At 31.6% G+C, this 22,984-nt stretch overlaps 1 protein-coding gene across 2 annotated transcripts; it reads right to left on the bottom strand.

Moving 5' to 3' along the window:
• Window positions 1-1,303: 1,303 nt before the first annotated feature.
• On the bottom strand, window positions 1,304-21,493 carry LOC111639082 (integrin alpha-4-like). 2 transcript variants are annotated; one of them, XM_023384857.1, is made up of 8 exons: window positions 20,959-21,493; window positions 14,054-14,178; window positions 10,915-11,018; window positions 9,321-9,459; window positions 7,881-7,957; window positions 7,721-7,769; window positions 3,373-3,480; window positions 1,304-1,764 (listed from the first exon to the last, which is right to left on the bottom strand). In XM_023384857.1, exons 1-8 carry the CDS (start codon window positions 21,114-21,116, stop codon window positions 1,661-1,663), a joined length of 864 nt encoding a protein of 287 aa, XP_023240625.1. In that variant the 5' UTR covers window positions 21,117-21,493; the 3' UTR covers window positions 1,304-1,660. The 2 variants fall into 2 exon arrangements, with proteins under 2 accessions (XP_023240625.1, XP_023240624.1); XM_023384856.1 differs by lacking the exon at window positions 20,959-21,493 and adding an exon at window positions 17,961-18,485 and having other exon boundaries at window positions 1,375-1,764.
• Window positions 21,494-22,984: the final 1,491 nt, after the last annotated feature.

The following is a 22,984-nucleotide window of genomic DNA, read 5'->3' as shown; positions in this document are numbered from 1 at the left end:
AATAAAAAATTATACTTCAGATGTTAATTTAGTATCAAAAACGTAAAATATTTGAGTAGCCCAAGACATAGCCAAAGATTGAAGCGCCACAGCACTGGCGAAAATTTAAATTTGCCGACTGGAATTCTTTCGGATGATTGACTTTCGGAAAATCGACGCTCTACTGTATGTCAAAATCGCATTAATCAAAGACAGTGATAGACAGAACAACCAATACCCGCTAGAACAAATTTTTAGTTATTAACAAATATTTTTATTTTAATAAACGAAAATAGCAAATTCACTAACACTTTATTTGCCGAGAAAAATATATCTGTTAAGCTAGAGATATTTGTATTAATTGTCATTGTATTCAATGCACAGTGATAATACTACAATCTTATTACCTTCAGTAAACAACTGTAAAATAAATATTAGATCAGTGAATGAATTAAATTATTTATTGATTTAAATACAAATACACGATTCTCATATAAATAACCCGTGGATTATTATTTGCAGGGATGTTGAGTCGTAGTCGGGAGTCGGAAAACTTATCGACTCCCAACTCCTTATGTCGCGTTGACGTTTAAAATATTTAAAAACTTTTAAAAGCCGTTATTTTTGACTTTTTTAATAATATATAATGCAGCCCATGTTGTTACTGCACTGCCTCCTACCCAAGTCAGTGTTGAAGGATTATTTTCAGCTCAGCGTTTAATCAAATCTCAGTTGCGCGCTAACTTGAAAGAGGCCATAATGGAGGCTAGTCTTTGAAACAAATTTCCCTTGATAAAATTCTGTTCATTTGTTTTTTGTGTTAAATTTTTTAAATTTAGTATTAATATCATTATGTATAGTGTTAAATATTAATGTATTTATATATATAAAATAATAAAAATTTAATAAAGTCCTTTAGATTTTTATAAAGGAAAAATCATATTGTTAGATATGTATTGCAATGCCAAAAATGCCCAAAATTGAAGTGTTCTAAGTTAACATTTTTATATAAAATGGTTAAAATTTAAAAACTATTCAAAGTCAATATTTTCTGGTTTTGTTTTTGCTGCTTTTTAATTTTTATTTCATGTAAACCGTTTGGAAGTCGTAAAAGTCTTATTATAAGATTAAACTATTATATTATTATATAAATTAATAAACAAAATTATAGTAAATAATATTTACGATAGTTTTTTTTTAAATTCAAATATTCTTCTTAAATGTTATATTTTTGTAGGCTATGTAATAAATAAAAATACTATATTTATCAAAAAACCTATTACATCTAACTTTATTTCTATTAAACAAATTACTAACTTATCCGTGGTGCTTTAGTGAAAGGAATCGGGAGTCAGAATTAAAAAAAAAAATACCGACTCCTAGTTATTTGTATTTAATACAATTTAAAAAGGGTACCGGTTAAATGTCAGTTTTAAATTGCAATTATCTGTTGCTCTCTTATGTGTGAGTGTATACAGTGGTGTAGATTATTCAAAGGATTTAGTTTGTTCTAACAATTTTTGAGCGGTATACACCACTGTGGCCTATACTCTTTCTATTATAAAAAATTTACATAATTAAATTTTTAAACTTTGCCATTCTACTGATGTTTATATTTTAGGAAATATATTTGAATAGCTTACATTTGAAATGTCTTTAAATATTTGACAATGAATATTAATTAAATATTACTTACACATCCATAATCATTTTCTGCTCTTGGAGCTCCAGATGCAATATATATTTCAGTTGTATTGAAGAATCTTCCAGATGTAAGAGAATAACCTGTCATGAAGTTTATAGAAAAAAATCATTATTATGAAACTATAAATAGGCTAATATTTATAATTAAACACAAATGTAAATCAAAATTATAGATTATATCTTCTACTATTTAGGCTAATGCTTATGCTAAAAAAATATATAAAAAAAATAGTAACTTTTGGAAAATACTTNTCCACATGTCTAGAAAATCCATTTAAACGGTTGTACTTATTTGGTATTTGTTTGAAAATTAATTATCAAATAATTATCATCTCTAAAGCATATAAATAGCAATGCATTAACTATCATCATCATTAATCCATATTAAATGTATAAAGATGCGATTACGGGAGCCAGATGGCCAAGCCGTTAAGATGTTAGTCTACCGCTGTGGGGACCCCGGATCGAACCCAGCCTTCTAGGAATTTCTCCAGATATTGATATGTCAGGCCCTATCACTCACCACCCATCTGCCCCATTGTGGTCCTGGCTGAATCTATAATGGGCTTGCTAAGAACGCCTTCTTATTAACCAAGAATAGAAAGAATTTTTTTAAAAATGCAACTATAACTAACTAGAGAAGCAAAATAATAATATTTATAACTTACAGGTAATGTTCATTGAATATATCTGGAGCATCTGCCATAAAATGAGATACGACAAAATAACCAATATATCACGAAATTACTACTCGAAGTGCCATCAAAATATCGTTAAAGTGAAAAAAGATAAATTTTTTAAAGTCGTGAGGATGGAAAGTGTTCAATATACGAGAAATTATTTACTGTGACATCAACCTCACTCAATACCGTACTCAAGGATTTGAAAATGCTTTGACACAAGCTGAAGAATTAGCAAAACTTTTAGGAACAGAACCAATATTTGCAGAAAAATGAATAATTTGTAAAAACAAAAATTATTTAATTACAAAACTGAAGAGACCATCTTTGCTATTGACGACAAACAAAGTTTATAACAACGATAAGTTATTCAATATAACTTTACATACATCTCTTCAAGAAAGATCTGAATAAATAAAAACTTATGAGTAGAATTTTAATTTAAACGAATTAAGAAAACATTTTACGGATTTGCATTCAATTCTTATTGATGAAAATAGCAGTGACATTGACAGGAACGAACTCTTTGAAGAAATTAAATTTATAAACAGTTTACTTCCGGAAAACATCAATTCGCCGTTAGAAACTTCACAATTCTTAAAAGCAAGCAATTTCGAGAATAAAGTTCCAAATACATGAGGTAGCATTGAGAATTCTGCTGACAAAAGTTGTTATAAAAAAAATTGAAAACAATCTTGTAAACTAAATAAACTGAATAATTAGTTAATTTAATTTCGTTTTGTGTATAATACATTTTTCATTGTTTAACGTGTTTAACAGTTTGTCTGTCTTTAATGTTACTTTTTTAAGTTTTTAACCTTCAATGTTATGAGAGAGACATAGAGGAAAGATAGATTTTGTACAGCAAACAGAAAAGGCGACCAAATCTCTTCCCCTAGCCAGGCACGAGGTTAGAGTAGACTGTAGACTCTTATAAAACAGAAAATATTTCGATTGACTTAAATATTATTTATTTACATAAATAAAATAATAATTTTAAAATACTTACCAACGTAGGAATCGTTGTGCACTCTTTCTTTTGTGTTATTTGGATCCGGGATAATTGGGAAGGGAGATAATTTAGCACCATTTTTAACAGCATATTGAATAAGACTTCCTATAAATAATAATAATTTCATTTTATTTTATTTTTTAATTATTATTTATGAGATGCTAAAGCCAGTTTACAAAATAAATTAAACTTTAACTGGCAATAATTAATTTAAATCTTCTACAGCCATGTTTAACAGCCTTTCCTCAGAAATTACCCTAAAGGACTTTGTTTAATAATGTTTCTAATTGCCCCAACAAAATTTAAAAGAACAGCATAATTTATACTTGACTTTAAATATACAGCATAATTTATACTTTATCTTCTGCAGGTTTTTCTCGATTGAGTACTCGGAAAAAACTTACAGAAGGAGGTTGTAGCTGTACACTGTGCATCCCCGTTAAATTTCCCTGTATAGGAGTAAAGTAAAATAGCAGGAGTCAAGAAGTAAAATACTTTGTAAGGCAGATTTATCGTTTTGTTTCTGCTCCCCCTCTAAAGATTTTTGGAACTGCTATTGTCTACACAGGGTGTTGAAAAAGTGTTCTTCCTGGAAATGGATGACAGAAAGAACTGTCGAGATAAGCAAAAAATATACAGTAACACACGGTATTTGCAAATTCGCCATAGTTACCGAAATATTCGAGATTAAAGTTGCAAATTTGAACCCACATTTTCGGGAACTATGCTGTAGTTATCGCTACTTAAACTATCATTTTAAAGATAAACATTTATTGAACTGAGTAGCGTTTTAAAACAAGGGGGGAAATGCAATAATTTCCACTTTATTTTGCGCACAACTTTCAGTAAAAAGATGTCTCCAGGTTATTTTAGAATTCCAGTGTTGCCAATTTAGATAGAGAAAATAACCGCAATGACAAGCTTTTTGTCATTGCTTTTCAACCTGTCCTTCCATTTTCAATCGCTCGCTGACATCCCACGCCAGAAAATTCGCTTTTCATGGCCATCTATTTCAATATTTCTCGCTCGTACAGTGCTTGGTTTCACTTTTGAGAAAGCGATATCGCTGCAAATTTCTCTGTTAGGTCTGAGAAAAATTTAAAGATTCTACGATATAAATATTTACTGTTGTTCCTTTAGGATTTTTTTGTGGAAAAAAGTTATAAAGATAAAATACATACTAATAAAAATAATTAGTTATTCTAAAACAATAAATATTGTTAAATACTTTATTTAATCAATAAGAATATTTTAAAAGTAATATAATAATAATAATAAATACAATGTGGATGAGAAGAATGAGAAAAATGAAAGATTATGCGATTCATAAGGATAATAAATATTCGTTTTGTCTAAGTAGTGTGTTCTTTTACGTCAAATTGACGTCATTTTACATTTTCTCACAATAAACTGCAAGAATTGCGTCACATTGACGTAATTGTGTACATAATTCGAACAAAACGAATGTATCTACATTCACTGGGATACTGTGTACTCTAGTGATAGGTTGTTACTTGGAAACCTGTTATCTTTCAACTGTTATTTCGAAAAAAAAAAAACAATAACAGATTGTTATTTAAAAATAAAAGTAACAGGTAAACAAAAACAGCCGTACGTCATATGTTATGCGTTATTGTATAAGTAACAACTGGAGAAATAATCAGAACAGCGAATCGCAGAAAAAACTACCTCTCGCCCTCTCGTAATGCACCGTAAAAAGTAAGGTTCTCGCTGCTGCAAGTACGCGATAACGCACGTCGTTACGTCACCGTTACCGTCAACTATGCCCGCGGCGGTCGTTCAGATCAACTCGGCGCTGACACGCGCGATCGAACAATAGAATGAGGCCTTCTTTTTCTTAGACATGTTATTTTCGAAAACAAACGTACAAGTTCAGTTCACAAAGAACAAATACATACTTTTATTGGATTTTGCGAGTTAAATGAGTCGGTTTCTCTCATTGGTCGAACGACTGCGATGTTTCGAAGTACAGTACATAGTTGGCTAAATTCATACGTAAGCTGTCCATAAATTACGTCAATATTTTTCTTTAAATTTTCACTCCCCCTTCCCCCACCGGCTCAGTTTGTCCAAGTTTCCATAACCCCTCCCCTCTTCGGACGTCTAACAAAACTCTACTCCCTTTACAACCTTTATCACTTTATGAATAATAGAATGCATAAACTGTATAATATTTAATGAACTAAAACGGACGTCCACTGAAGTTCAACTTCTCCTTTCCCGTTGTCCAACATTGTCCGATTTGTCATGCCCTCCCTTCCAGTGGGGACGCCTTTTATGAACAGCTCCTAATCTGTCACTAAGAACCGGCCTTAATACTACTTGTTAGACTCCTATAAAACCACATAACGCTACACATTTCTGCTGTTAAAGTTTCTGATACAAAAACGACCTTAAACAGAATACAGATTCTTAGGGTGCGACTATGCAGACGCGAATTTAGAGCGAGCGAGAGGTTGCGAGCGATTTAGTTTTCGCAAAGGAAAAACATGCACAAACGAGAAGCGAGAAATAACGCTAGCGACAGCGAATTTTTGGTTCTCGCACATATCTGACAGGTTTTGATATTTATCGCGTCTCGCCTCTTCTCGCCACATATTCTCGCTCTCTCGGAAAATTCGCTCGCTCGCGTCTGCATAGTCTACCCTTAGTATTACCTATCTGAAACTAATTTTCTATAACAAGTATTCCGATTTTCTATACACGGCTCAATTTTTGAAGTCTATCACTATAAATTCAAAATTAACTACAGTCAACCCTCCTATAACAATGGTTCCTATAGTTCGGATTCCTATATCACGGCAAAAAAATTGCGACAGTATTCGTACAAACACGCTAAAACACTCCTATAATTCGGTAAAACGTTATCGCCGACTCGTGTCGCGACAGGATTGGTCGAATCTAGACCAATAGCGGAACTATTGCACAAACTGTTGAGTTTAAACGAGCAGCGGACCTACTAAAAACCATTTAGTGGGCGAGTGGTCTCCGTTGCCGCTCATCGTAGTGGTGACCAGACCCTAAAGACTGGGAGGTTCGTCGTGGGTTCGCGCCACGGTCGGACAGGCTGGCTGCTTGGAGTTTTCCGGGTTTTCTCCTTGCCTATAACGACTGAATAGGAGGCCAGTTCCCCATAAAAGTCCTCCCGGAAGGCATTTATTTCCCGCGCGTACGTATGGCTGTTCGATACAGCCGGCTAATCGGTCGCCTAGCGATCATACATATACACAAGTCTACTCGGAGAAAGAGCCTACATTGCGCTAAAATCTCCATATAAACACCATCGAAGAAGAATAAAAACCATTTATTATTTAACGTCCATAAAAATTATATTTATATTAATGATGTCTCCAAAGTTCAGCGAATTTTTTGCAAAAAAAAAAAAAAAAAAATTATCAGGAAGCACGCGATCGCCATTCGATGACAAGCTCAACACGAAAACAATTTTCAGCAATGGCGTGGTCGAACGGTACACACTCGGTAAGTAATCCTACAATTTTTTGTTTATAGCATAGTTTATATGGATTATTTCCAAAAAATTATGCATACTTTTGGAAATGTTGAGTCGAATTAGTCTAGAATCGATTAATTTTATGGAAGAAACCTTTCAAACAGCCGTAGTGAATAAACTGCATACGTGTCGGGCTGTGATTGGCTGGACTCGTAGAAAATGGATTCATAAAAACCGGAACGTATCTACCGTGTTGTAGGGGGAGACTGTAATTTTATACTGTAGAGTCCCGGAAACTCGACTCTCGATAACTCGACATTCCATAAAACATGTCGTGTCGTCCAAATAAACGTAATCTAATTTTTATCTCTATATTATAACAATAGGATCAAATAAGTTATCATTACTCACTGGCGACACTTGATAATAGCATCAATTCCATGTGTTAACAAAGTATCAACTCATCAAATGTTTCATGAACTACAAGATTCATAACTTAAGAACAAATTTAGGTATGAATTTTAATAACTAATAACTTATAATATTAACTTTATCAAAAGTAATCATGATGCAGCAATTCTACATTAAAAGATCTTTGCCCCCGCGCTGAGTTTTATCCCGCAGACCACCCTTTTCAATAATCAATAAAATCGTTTTAATTAAATTTTAATTGTTTTCATTTTCTGTACAAATATAAAATAATTAGACAGTGGAATCTCAATAAAATAAAATATACTCGTATAAGAGAAAGAATTTCGATAACGATTCTTATTATGACGTGGTATTTTTTTACATAAATATAAATTTTACGAAGAAAATACTGGATTTTTGACATGATAATAATTAAAAATCTAAAACAAAATATAAATGTACCTTTTCCTTCATAGATGCCGGGTGCTCCCAAAATTAGATCTTTCCCATTCTACAGATAATAAAAATAAAAAGAAAATTATTCATAACAAATCAATTTTAAAATAAATTTTACTAATTAAATCAAATATATATTTATGAAATGAATTTTAAATTAACTGACCTCTGTAAACATTGCGGAAAATCCAGCTAATCCATAGGCGTAAAAATTAACGTTCGGAGAATGGAGTACTTGCTTTTCTGAAAAATTAGAATTATAAAATGAAATTTTAAAAAAATGTTTATATACGAAAGGAGATATCCTATTTTATTTAAAATATTCTAACAAATATTTCCGAATATATGCTGAGACATTAACTTACAGATTAAGATTAAGAGTGATGAGGTAAGGCAATGCAATACATTGTCCTACCTCATCCTCCTTTGGCAAATGGGCTATTTGCCAAAGGAGGGTTTTCTATGGGAAACTGCCCTCTAATTAAATGCTACAGACGTGGTGATAACCGGTAAAGTCCACGCGCCCAGCCGTTTATAAGTGTTTAGTTGTTTTATCGATTCGTCCACTGGTGGGCCATGTTAATTTATAGAAAGTTATAGAGTTATCTGTAATAAAGCTGCTTATAAGCAATTAATAGTAATTAATTTATAGACTGTCTAGAAACAATTTATCTACAATGCAATCTAATAATGTCTTATAGATCTTGTTATTAGAGATTAATAAAGATTATATGGAATGAATTATATTTTAAACAAAATGTATATGAGAAAAATATTATATACAATAAAATCTATGAACAATGACCACTAACGGGGACATTTAAAAAAATGGACATTGTTTACAGATGGCCATTATTGGAAGTTAGATTGTATAAATAAATTAAAACTTACATTAATGAACTAATTTATGAAATATGATGCAAACGTTATAATATTTTAATAACACATTCTGGTTTTTAATAGATTAGTTAGTTTTATAGCGCGAAACCTTGTTATATGGGGCTAAGAACCAGAATAAAAGGGAAAAGTTGCATTCCATACGCGAACTAATGAAATATGTACCCTTGCTCTTTAATAATTTTTGGAATTCCTCTGGATACTTTTTAGCAGCTCCATTATGTGCACTTCCCCCTGAATTATGTTATGTAATGAGAAACAATTTTTAAATCACTGAAACCAACATTTATAGGCAGTGCCATAACTTGTTTTTCATGTGATCTGTGCAAGATTTATTTTTGGCCCCTTGTTCTTGAAAAAAATAAAAAAACAAATATTGTAGAAATGGTCGGTTATTTTTAACGTTATGGTCAAAGTCGACCTACAGGGGACAAAATTTAAAATTTGAAGATAAAAATATCATACTGATAATTTTTTATACCCATTCAAGGCCTCCTTCGTTTGGGCCCTGTACCCACGACGTATATAATTAAAAGGCCTTTTAGTACCCACAGGGTGGAAAGAAAAAATCCTACTGTACAACTCTGGAATGTTTTTTTCATGTAGTATTCAGGCTCTATATCTAGGCCTGTACCCTGAGCCTTTACTAACTATTCATACATTTAATTTTAATAATTATATTTTAAAAATATTCGTTAATTATACTCACCTTTAGCAATGATTGGCAGTAACTTCTCAACATTGGATAAATCGTTGTTTTCATTTAAATATTTATCAATAACGTAACAAACTCCATTAGCAGAATAAAACGGAGAATATTCCAAATTCTTCCATAGATGTCCACATGTCTAGAAAATCCATTTAAACGGTTGTACTTATTTGGTATTTGTTTGAAAATTAATTATCAAATAATTATCATCTCTAAAGCATATAAATAGCAATGCATTAACTATCATCATCATTAATCCATATTAAATGTATAAAGATGCGATTACGGGAGCCAGATGGCCAAGCCGTTAAGATGTTAGTCTACCGCTGTGGGGACCCCGGATCGAACCCAGCCTTCTAGGAATTTCTCCAGATATTGATATGTCAGGCCCTATCACTCACCACCCATCTGCCCCATTGTGGTCCTGGCTGAATCTATAATGGGCTTGCTAAGAACGCCTTCTTATTAACCAAGAATAGAAAGAATTTTTTTAAAAATGCAACTATAACTAACTAGAGAAGCAAAATAATAATATTTATAACTTACAGGTAATGTTCATTGAATATATCTGGAGCATCTGCCATAAAATGAGATACGACAAAATAACCAATATATCACGAAATTACTACTCGAAGTGCCATCAAAATATCGTTAAAGTGAAAAAAGATAAATTTTTTAAAGTCGTGAGGATGGAAAGTGTTCAATATACGAGAAATTATTTACTGTGACATCGTCACAATGCCGGGCTGCAATTTTTAATCATATTTTTAATTTATTTAATTTAAAATATAAAATCTCCACCTCAAATTAGTAGTGGCTTGCTCCTGTACATCATACTTCTCCTATTATCAAGTTCTTGTACTGTTCATCATACTTTTCCTGTTAACAATTGAGTCATCTACCTAATTCCTTTCAGGGGAAAATTTTCGAATTGAAATAACGTGATTTCCTGTTTGCGTCGCAAATTATTATATATTTAATCGGAGTTTTCTGCCCCTAAGCTTTCCACATCTGGTGTCGTCTTTCATCTATCGAATTTTGTTCTCGAGATTAAGGAAGGACAAACAGACAGACAGACAAACTAACTGACATACAGACAAACGGCAGTGGGCATTTATAGGTCTACAATTTTTTCAAACTGCAGCCAAATATATAGGCTGAAAAGTCTCTCACGAAAAAACCACATGTACGCAACATAAAAAAAAAAATATACTCGTAGAAAACTAAGATATAAATATATTCATAACGACAAAAAGCCATGCTGTTATCTTGAGAGTATGGTCCCTTTAATAGTAGACTATAGTTAACATGTCCATTTACGAAATATATATTCGATAATTAAAGAATAAATAATTTTATCACGAATTTACCAATGCCTATTGCTTGATGCTCTCATCACTTATAAGTTAGATATAAGAAGAAGGATTATGGCATGAAAACATACGAAATGTATATTTCTATGCTGTAATCTTTCAAAATCATATAATCTATAATACTAATGCTATAATCTAGATAGGCCGTTATGCTACAATTTTTAAATTTTTAAATTATATTAAATAATGATTCTACAATCCGATATTTTTTAAGAGCTTACCACAATACTTCCGTCTTCCGGTTGAACGTCCAAACTTATTCCCAGCATCATATCACTCTTCACCTCTTTGTATGAAAGATTTCCAAGAATTTTCCTCTGATTATCTAAATAAAATGAAAATATTATATATAAAATTATATTTTAAAGTTCCAGGATGTTCATAATTAGTTTATTTAATATACTGTATTATCCACGAGAAATATATTAAGACATAAAACATATTTTTGCAAACGGTTGAGGAACTTTTATTATTAACAAGATACGAAGAATATCCAAAAATAATGATTTCTTACGTATTCATCTCACAAAAGAGACTCGCAACAGCATCACAAACATTTATTAAAACTTCATTAATCTGACATTTCCATATATGTTGGATTACCGAAATTATACTGTACGTCTCTTACAAAAAGTAGCATTTCGTTGTTTGTAGGAAATGCATGACGGCTAATTTGTAGAAGAAAATTACTTGGCCGCGGATTCGTATTCACAAACGAGCTTGTGGAGTGTAGTTTTTCCGGTTTTCTTTACGTGTTTAACACCTAAATAGAGGTCAATTTGTCGTAGAAAATCCTCCCGGGAGGCATCTCCCCTTCGCAGATCCCTCATGTATTGCGTTGCCTAATTCCATCAATTCAATTCAACCTTTCTGTTACATTTTTAATGATATAAATATGTATAATCATCAACTTTACATAAAGTCTAAATTTCACTGTAAACTTCAATATTTTAAAATACTTTTTATGATTTTTTTTCTTTTAATCTAATCCATTATAGACATTTTATCAACGTCTTGCAGTTGATATGACGAGGGATGTTCATTTTAATGAAGCTCAAGCAAAGTCTAACGATTCTGATAATAAGCATATAATTCACTCAAACATATAGCAAAAGGAAATGAGTCCTGTATATTGATGACTCGCACGTAAGGAGCGGTGCAATAAGTCATATCCTTTTGAGCCGCACCCCGGACAGTTTTGTTTCTAGAAAAACTTCATTATTTTTTCACCTTTATTCAATTCAGAATTTTTTTTATGAAATATAATTCAAAAGCTTGCTTCTGTCCAAGATATATTTTTTTGTTGTTTTCAGCTTACATTGAATTGAAAGGATAAGACAACGCAACACATGGGCGACCTGGCAAGGGTGCGTACCTCTTGAGATTCTATTAATAATTCTGTAGAGAAAGGACCCTATTTAAGTGTTACACACGTGAAGAAAATCCTTGAATTTCATGCTGCAAGCTCGTTAGTAGACATGAACCCACGACCAGTATTCATTGGTTTATACATTCGGTCACCGGCGGACAGATTGAGTAATTACCTTTGCGCTTATGTATTTATTTATTTAAGTAAACATTTTAATAATATTAAACACTTCAGTAATTCGAATGTAGATACGAGTTTTTTCCCGATTTTTTCGATATCTTCCTTACGTTTTCTTTTCATCTCAATTGTCAGCAAGCCAATTTGTTTGAGGATGCTTGAAAAAATTGACCGATTAACATTTTATTTTAATATACTAAATTAAAATGTGCTGATATAAGATCGTGATTATTACTATCATTTGCAAACTAATATTACAAATACATTTTTCTAGGTTTTAGTAAGATGTGCTTATTGCAAAAATGATTTTTAACATAGTAAGTATGAAATTGATTTTTGCAATTTTTTTTAAATGACTCTTTGTTTTTTTCTCGTACATTGTATGTTGTCAGAGAAACGAAAAATTCACTTCGATTAAAAAATTTGAACATAATTGGTTAAAACAGTTTGCGACTCAATTTTGTAATTATAATCTTTAAGTTAATTGAAATAAATTTTTCTAACACAAAAAATTATGCCCCTCTTTTAATATTCGAACGAATCTATCGTCTACATTTCTACTGAAACTTTATGCATCATTTATGCAGTGTGTAGGATCGTCTGCGAATAAAGAGAATTTCACGCTTAGATGAACTTAGAAAGGCCTTGCGCTTCATCGTCTTGTTCGGCCGTCGACATCTTCAAAAGACCTTCCAGTATACCAGTGGCCGGGTGGATAAAACCAGTGAATGGTGGTTGCAGGTTTGCACCCGACAAACGAGCTGGTTGCGTGAAGTTTTCTGGGTTTCTTTCACGTGTATAATCCTAAATACTAGTTAGTTTTCCATAAAAATCCTCTCGGGAGAGCTCCTCTTGATAGATTTCCCTTGTGTTGATAAACACCAGACAACTGAAACATTCCTAAATTGTTTCGAATCCACCTACCAAGGGGCGATTTCTCTCGGGAAAACTTTCTACTGGAAACTGGCCCTTCCTTATACAGGTATTAGATGTGTAAAAAATCTCGTCAAACCACGCGCCCATTGATCACAGATTGCCTGTGTTCAACGCTTTGTATATGTACTCGGTCACTAATGGGCACAAAAATGAGTAGATAAAAATACTCCAAAATTTATTTTTTAATTATTAATTAACGTTTAAAGATGCTGATAAACATCAAAAAGACAAAATAAATTTTAACTTGCAAATCTACATACTGTTCTTCAAAACTATAACTCACGATTGAACCAAAAATCAATTAATCTTCGTTATTTAAATTGAATTTGTTTAACGTCAGTTTGTTGTGAATTCGTCCGTCTTTTTTTAATCGTTGATAACTTTATCAAATTTTTAAATGAATTCTTTACTACTTATCTGGGTTAATATTTATCTTTTATTTAAGATAAAAAATGCAAGTATCAATAGCTTTAATGCAGGAAGATAAAACAGGAAAGATTTATTTACATTCAGTCATTGAATAATTTAATATGATAAAAGTTTTAAAAAATTCCTTTTCATTTAATTAGTGAACAATGTGGCGGCATGGGATTAACTTACAGTGCTGCAGTGGTTTTATCCATTCAGTTACTGGTGAGCCATAATGGTTTTGAAAATGAAAGTTGGACATTAAACGGTAGATTTTGTAGATAATTTCAAAGACGATGAAATTTGACCTTTAAAAGATCAAAGTTATTTTTATGTTTTTAATGATTCCCAGTAAATATGCGGATATATAATTTTAGTTTTTATGCTTTTAAAAGATTCTCTTAAATATTTGTATTTTTTCAAATGTTTCATAACAAGAAACTTATTCAAAAATAAAAGAATATATTTACATGAATAATCCAAAATGATTTCGTAGCAGACTTGATTTGATATTTCGCATTTGTTTAAAACTCCCGGTTGATGAAGATGTTGAGCTGAGGAAGAGGAATTCGCTTTCGGCGCAGCAATTAGTGCCCTAAAAATATAAAATTAATGTTACTTTATTTTCAACTTTTTAATTAAAATAATATTAATATTTATATATTTCTATTGAATGAGAAAATATAAGTTAGAATTGTAAGTTTTAAAATCTATAAATTTGAATTTAAACGAGCAATTATTTCTTGTGATATCGTCACGATGCCAGGTTGCAATTTGTAATCATATTTTTAATTTATTTAATTTAAAATATATGCTCTCTACCTCAAATTAGTACGTCATAATTTTCCTTTAACAATAAATCGTGCCGGTTATTTATCTAACACCTTTCAGGGGAAAAGTTTTGAATTGAAATAACATGACTTTTGATTTGCATCGGAAGATCATGTATAGGCCTAGTTAATCGGGTCCTCTTGCCCCTAAGGTTTCCATATCTATCTCGGCTTTCATCTATATAACTCCTTTCTCGAGATTAAGGAAAGACGGACGGACGACAATAGGAATTTTTATAGGTTTACAATTTTTTTAAATTGCAACTCGATAATGTTTAATACAATACATATAGTTAATACGAGTATATATAGAGGTGAAGCGGCTAACTTGTAAGACGTCAGCCTGTCACTCTGGGAGGATCAACCATCGAATTCGAACCAGCATCCATGGGTGCTGGTTCGAATTCGATGGTTGATCCTTTTCATGGGTGATCTTATGTCAGATTCTGTTTTTCGTCAGATTCTGCCAACATTATGGGCATGACCGAACCCATGATGGATTTATAAAAAGGCCCTTTTAGTGACCTCGAGGTTGAAACAGTCACAAAAATGTTCGTAAATTTTAACATTTATTACTTAAAACCAGCCCTCAAGTCCTAAAAGTATGGATTTAGCGATCCAAAATTTCACGATTTGAGGGTCAGTATGTAATAAATTTAGAATATTTCATGAATGGGGTTCATATCCGGGTCGTAGTCAGGACATATCAGGATCGGAATCGGATTCTAAAAGGCAGTTGTATAATACTCAAACCTTTGAAGCAAAAGAAAAAACAAAATCCTAAAATCACTTAAACTAAAATTAAAGTAAACTATAGTGACAATTCTCATCACCAGGCTCCCAATGCATTCCTGTTGGAACTCGTGAAAGGTACCTTACACGAGTTCCAACAGGAATGACCTTAGGGGTGTCCATGTATGACGTCCACACTACAAGAGAAGGAGGGGGTTAATTTATCAGTAAAATACTTTATATCTACAAGCGAATCTCTAACAGCGACCACCCTAAACAGCACCCACTTTTTCTTTCGTCTGAACAGAAATATTTACAAAATAACCTCCTAACAACGGCCATTTTTTATGTTCCAGTCAGTGGTCATTGACAAAAAGGAATGATTTTAACAAGGAAAAATTTATTAAAGGAAAATTACCGCTAGTTATTTCTTTAAATAGGTTAAAATTATTGGACAATAGACAATTTATTCCCCTTTAATATATATTACGTTTGAACGGGAACAAATAGAAAATATAGTACATATATATTTTATATAGACTATGTATTGAATAGTAGATTTATTTTTATTTTTGATTCTCTCCGTTCTATGGGTATTAATTAAGGAGACTTTTTTTACCCATACTCATTGTGGGCCTGGCCAAACTTGGAAAAAAACTTCGTTTAGTGTCCAAAAGATAGAAACAGTAAAATAAAAAGTTTTTTACGAAACAATTTTAAAAATTTCTTTAAAAACAACATGCCTACGGTAAATTTGTCAATAAATTATTAAATACAAATATGAACATTATGAAAATTTCTCTATTATTATTTGTTTTAATTTTACTAAAAAGTTCGAGTTGGATTTTGGAATAATTCATATTTTAACAAATCTAGAAATAACAAAAATCAGGAAATGACAAATCGTAAATTTCTGTGATTTCGCTTGACCTAGAATCGAATATCGAATTACAGGAAATATTATAGAATATTGAAAACAAATATTTTAATTTTCAATATTTCCAAGAAACTCAATGAAAGACTAAATAAATTTTTATCCAATGAGTAAAATATGTTAATTAAATTTAACATTTAAATAATTTCTTTATTCTTTGGCTTTTGAAATTAGTAAACAAATTAAGTAGGAACAATGAGAATTCTATCTTAATTACTTGCTTTATCTTATCTTAGAAGTGAGATAAATATATTTTTCCAAGAAGTAAAGTATTTGGGGGTATTTTCTAAACAATACTAACTTAAAACAAAGTAGAAATCTTTGAAAAATTAATAACTTTTTATTTTTATTAATATTAATTATAACTGTTTGTGCTTTAAAATCGACAATGAAAACCTTAGATTTTAAGTATTGCCATACATGCAAATTGGCAGGATTAATTATTGTATGACAGAATAAAACTTAAAATAGGATGAAGATTAATCTATTTTTAGAAATATAAAAGTTAGATCTTATCATTTAAGTGAAAAGGCATTAAGTTTTAATAACTCATATTTAAATTTAAACTATCTGCGTTAAAAATTTATTTATTTTTTATCTAAGGGGTAATTTGGTAATTACGTGTACAGTTTTTGAGTCACCTTTGACATCCTTCTTCCCCGATGAGACAAATCCATTTCCCTTTAATTAGGGTATAATTTATTCACGCGATTAGTAAATAGGCTCGTAGGAACAAATTCGTACCTCAATAATACCACGTAGACAATGCTCGACCCCCCTCCCTTCCCATCGTGTACAATGATGTAGTTTTCGTCACCTCTCAAAACTGTACACGTGTGTATCACGTAATATCAATGAGCAATTGTGAACTGTTTACTAAGAAGCAATTGGAAGTTATGCAATCATTTATGAGTCATTCTCTCGTGCGATAAAGCAACACTTTTAACTCAGCTCTATTAATTCGATCATTTACTTCCGTTCTTAGTTGATAGACACGAGATGATAATTAGTTTATTCATTTAGGATTTCCTTAAAAAGTCAGTTTTATTTCTAAAATTGATTGCTAATTCTTGTTTGTTACCACAATTTCCTGAAATATATTTTAGGAATAAATACAGTATTGCTGAGTAATTAGAAATCAAAATCGGAAACACAAACCTCTGTACAGCGTCTAGTGACGGGGACATAAAACAAAGGCCACTGTTTAGAGGTGGCCGTTTTTGGGAGGTTCGACTTTATTAAATTATTCGTATTATAAATAACTAAATATATATATATATAATTTTTGATAAATTAAACTATCTTTTCAAAATTAGGATACACGATTACTCGGTACCTTTGTAATTTTTGTAAATAAATCGACTATATTTTAAATGGTTATATGCATTTAGAATTGTATATTGGTTTATAAACTAATGTAAAATAATATATAAGACAAATAGTAACGTAAATAGAATCGATATTAGGAGGGGGTTCGAATTATAGCATACAAAACTTATACCAATGCGAAAGTAGCCACTAGCGCTGTGGATAAAAAAATAAACTCTTAAACATCATACATGACTATACACCTGTATAAGTGGGGCCCAATTAGGGGGGGACTCGTGTCCCGCCCCTGGTTACGCTACGTTACTCAAATAGTTACAGAAAGTAGAAATCAAAGTTCTATATTTTACATTTCACTGAGCTACACGTGGTTTGGTTCTCGTCATTCAAATTGACGCTTGTATAAGACAATTAACAATAATAATTGTGATATTTTAAAATGTAAGCCTAATTTAGTTTAAACGAGAAGATGGCGACATTTTTTAAAATTAATATTATAATGAATTTTCCTCGCTTAAATTATGAAATAAGTATTTATTTAAAGCTTTAACTTACCATGCTTTTCGATCGGTTTGATGAAGCTGTACCGAAAAACCAAAATAACTATTTTTCGCCCCTTTAAAAACAATAGGAAATTTCGTATCTACGTTAAAACACTGGCAATTATGCAGAACAATTGCTGCCAACGGGATCAATTTCGTGAGCAGATCCATGCGCTCGTGTGGACTGTACAAAGTTACAGCGTTAAATCGAAAATGTGTACATTCATTCTTATGAAGTCATTTCCTTTTTTTCGTCCATGCAGATTAGTGACGTAGAGGAAATACCGGTTTTGTGACGTTATCGTCCGGAAACGTGACTGCTCTACGTTGGTATTCATCGCCTGGAGCAAAAAGAGCGTCGAGTGGGCGCGTGTTAATCTCTTGTCTCACTTTATGACGAATAAATGAACTCTTTTGACACGAGAGAAACTATAAAAATGCATTTAATGAATTTAACTTTCACAGAATAATTAGAAAGAAAGGTAGAAGATACTCGCGTGTATTTACACACGAGATATCTAAATGTAACTTCTACCCAAAGAAAATTATCCAATAGGGGCCATTTATCAATTACGTGTGCCGTTTAAATGAGGGAGGTGGTCGTCTGAAGTAACGTACCTTATTTTACACGGTAGGGAGGTAGGGGGTATTAGTGGCATAGGATTTTGTTCTTATAAGCCTACTTACAGAACTTTAGTCATTTCTACAATGTGGGGGACCGTGAACTACAGTATCGTGCACGTAATTAAAGGGGGATTGCCAGAAGTATTAAACACAACGGGAAAGGGCTTAGTGAAGAGTGGCTTAAACACTGTAAATGTAATTAATAGACGACTCATAAAGTGACCAGGTCAGTACAAAGAAATGTCCTGATTCATAATTATTAAGTAAAAAAATTAAGTTAATGTGACTTTTAAAACAATACAACATATTTTTACTGCAAAATAAATATTATAGCGTGTTAAAAATGGATTTAATACGAGAGATGTTTATATTTCTTATGTAAATTGCGGTCTTTTTTTGATACAGTTTATATAACAAATATTATTGTTTGTATAATCGTATCAATATTGACATTTTTTAAAAGATTTGATCGACAAAGCTAAAATTGCTGACTATTGGCAGAGTTCAATATTTAAATATTGTTCGTACGTAACCATAAAAGGTAGAAGAGGCGATTTTGATGCTATAGGAGGGTCTAACACCGGATGTGGAGCCAATTCCGGTGAGACTAAGTGACACATATCAATAGCAAAAGTTTCAAGCTGACACGATCTACTTTATTTCACAATTATAAACAACTTTGCGCAATTTCCATGTTATTCTTATGGGATATAAATTACTTTGTAAATTAAAAATCTTATAAACAATTAATTAATTTTAATACATTTAATTTAATTAAGTTCGCATAAATATCGTGTGCAATTAAATTTATAATAATAATCTTTGAAAAATTAATAACTTTTTATTTTTATTAATATTAATTATAACTGTTTGTGCTTTAAAATCGACAATGAAAACCTTAGATTTTAAGTATTGCCATACATGCAAATTGGCAGGATTAATTATTGTATGACAGAATAAAACTTAAAATAGGATGAAGATTAATCTATTTTTAGAAATATAAAAGTTAGATCTTATCATTTAAGTGAAAAGGCATTAAGTTTTAATAACTCATATTTAAATTTAAACGTATCTGCGTTAAAAATTTATTTATTTTTTATCTAAGGGGTAATTTGGTAATTACGTGTACAGTTTTTGAGTCACCTTTGACATCCTTCTTCCCCGATGAGACAAATCCATTTCCCTTTAATTAGGGTATAATTTATTCACGCGATTAGTAAATAGGCTCGTAGGAACAAATTCGTACCTCAATAATACCACGTAGACAATGCTCGACCCCCCCTCCCTTCCCATCGTGTACAATGATGTAGTTTTCGTCACCTCTCAAAACTGTACACGTGTGTATCACGTAATATCAATGAGCAATTGTGAACTGTTTACTAAGAAGCAATTGGAAGTTATGCAATCATTTATGAGTCATTCTCTCGTGCGATAAAGCAACACTTTTAACTCAGCTCTATTAATTCGATCATTTACTTCCGTTCTTAGTTGATAGACACGAGATGATAATTAGTTTATTCATTTAGGATTTCCTTAAAAAGTCAGTTTTATTTCTAAAATTGATTGCTAATTCTTGTTTGTTACCACAATTTCCTGAAATATATTTTAGGAATAAATACAGTATTGCTGAGTAATTAGAAATCAAAATCGGAAACACAAACCTCTGTACAGCGTCTAGTGACGGGGACATAAAACAAAGGCCACTGTTTAGAGGTGGCCGTTTTTGGGAGGTTCGACTTTATTAAATTATTCGTATTATAAATAACTAAATATATATATATATAATTTTTGATAAATTAAACTATCTTTTCAAAATTAGGATACACGATTACTCGGTACCTTTGTAATTTTTGTAAATAAATCGACTATATTTTAAATGGTTATATGCATTTAGAATTGTATATTGGTTTATAAACTAATGTAAAATAATATATAAGACAAATAGTAACGTAAATAGAATCGATATTAGGAGGGGGTTCGAATTATAGCATACAAAACTTATACCAATGCGAAAGTAGCCACTAGCGCTGTGGATAAAAAAATAAACTCTTAAACATCATACATGACTATACACCTGTATAAGTGGGGCCCAATTAGGGGGGGACTCGTGTCCCGCCCCTGGTTACGCTACGTTACTCAAATAGTTACAGAAAGTAGAAATCAAACTTCTATATTTTACATTTCACTGAGCTACACGTGGTTTGGTTCTCGTCATTCAAATTGACGCTTGTATAAGACAATTAACAATAATAATAATTGTGATATTTTAAAATGTAAGCCTAATTTAGTTTAAACGAGAAGATGGCGACATTTTTTAAAATTAATATTATAATGAATTTTCCTCGCTTAAATTATGAAATAAGTATTTATTTAAAGCTTTAACTTACCATGCTTTTCGATCGGTTTGATGAAGCTGTACCGAAAAACCAAAATAACTATTTTTCGTCCCTTTAAAAACAATAGGAAATTTCGTATCTACGTTAAAACACTGGCAATTATGCAGAACAATTGCTGCCAACGGGATCAATTTCGTGAGCAGATCCATGCGCTCGTGTGGACTGTACAAAGTTACAGCGTTAAATCGAAAATGTGTACATTCATTCTTATGAAGTCATTTCCTTTTTTTCGTCCATGCAGATTAGTGACGTAGAGGAAATACCGGTTTTGTGACGTTATCGTCCGGAAACGTGACTGCTCTACGTTGGTATTCATCGCCTGGAGCAAAAAGAGCGTCGAGTGGGCGCGTGTTAATCTCTTGTCTCACTTTATGACGAATAAATGAACTCTTTTGACACGAGAGAAACTATAAAAATGCATTTAATGAATTTAACTTTCACAGAATAATTAGAAAGAAAGGTAGAAGATACTCGCGTGTATTTACACACGAGATATCTAAATGTAACTTCTACCCAAAGAAAATTATCCAATAGGGGCCATTTATCAATTACGTGTGCCGTTTAAATGAGGGAGGTGGTCGTCTGAAGTAACGTACCTTATTTTACACGGTAGGGAGGTAGGGGGTATTAGTGGCATAGGATTTTGTTCTTATAAGCCTACTTACAGAACTTTAGTCATTTCTACAATGTGGGGGACCGTGAACTACAGTATCGTGCACGTAATTAAAGGGGGATTGCCAGAAGTATTAAACACAACGGGAAAGGGCTTAGTGAAGAGTGGCTTAAACACTGTAAATGTAATTAATAGACGACTCATAAAGTGACCAGGTCAGTACAAAGAAATGTCCTGATTCATAATTATTAAGTAAAAAAATTAAGTTAATGTGACTTTTAAAACAATACAACATATTTTTACTGCAAAATAAATATTATAGCGTGTTAAAAATGGATTTAATACGAGAGATGTTTATATTTCTTATGTAAATTGCGGTCTTTTTTTGATACAGTTTATATAACAAATATTATTGTTTGTATAATCGTATCAATATTGACATTTTTTAAAAGATTTGATCGACAAAGCTAAAATTGCTGACTATTGGCAGAGTTCAATATTTAAATATTGTTCGTACGTAACCATAAAAGGTAGAAGAGGCGATTTTGATGCTATAGGAGGGTCTAACACCGGATGTGGAGCCAATTCCGGTGAGACTAAGTGACACATATCAATAGCAAAAGTTTCAAGCTGACACGATCTACTTTATTTCACAATTATAAACAACTTTGCGCAATTTCCATGTTATTCTTATGGGATATAAATTACTTTGTAAATTAAAAATCTTATAAACAATTAATTAATTTTAATACATTTAATTTAATTAAGTTCGCATAAATATCGTGTGCAATTAAATTTATAATAATTAAAATGAATCCCCACTGAATTCGGTTTTATTGTATTGAATGGACCAAAGGACTCAAAGATGGATCAAAGTGACTTAAGGGCTAATTTCTTTTAAAATTTCGAAAAATTATATGACTTACTCAACTGATAAATTTCAAAAATAAACATTTTACTTGTTTTTCTATAATATCTAATCGGAAATAAATTATTAAGATTATAAATGAACAATATAGAATTAGGTCAGAAACGTCGGAGACTAGCTTATACGGTCGCACCTGTCAACAACGGCCACCTCCAAACAGCGGCCATTTCTTTTATAAATTCTTTTTAACAAACCGAAACAACGGCCATTTTTATGCTCCCGTCCATGACCGTTATTCAGAGATTTGACTTAATTTAATTGTTATAAATGTAAAATATTATATTAATAGTTCGCTAGTTTAATTCTTTTTCCACGAAAGTATTTCTTAGCACAACTATATTTAGAGGTCAGGAAGTAGCAGTGAGTCTAAACTTGACTTCTGTATAGTTTACTATCTTCAGAAGGAAATTGAGAAAATTAGAGATAAGATTTCAATCTTTTCAGAAATTTTCAAGTAAACTTAACGTTATTCTTTT

The sequence above is a fragment of the Centruroides sculpturatus genome, unplaced genomic scaffold (assembly GCF_000671375.1).
Source record: "Centruroides sculpturatus isolate CEXI.00-Female unplaced genomic scaffold, Cexi_2.0 scaffold1274, whole genome shotgun sequence".
NCBI classification, from domain to species: Eukaryota; Metazoa; Arthropoda; class Arachnida; order Scorpiones; family Buthidae; genus Centruroides; species Centruroides sculpturatus.
The sequence above is the reverse complement of the archived record's forward strand: the minus strand, read 5'-3'. Positions and strand labels throughout refer to the sequence as shown.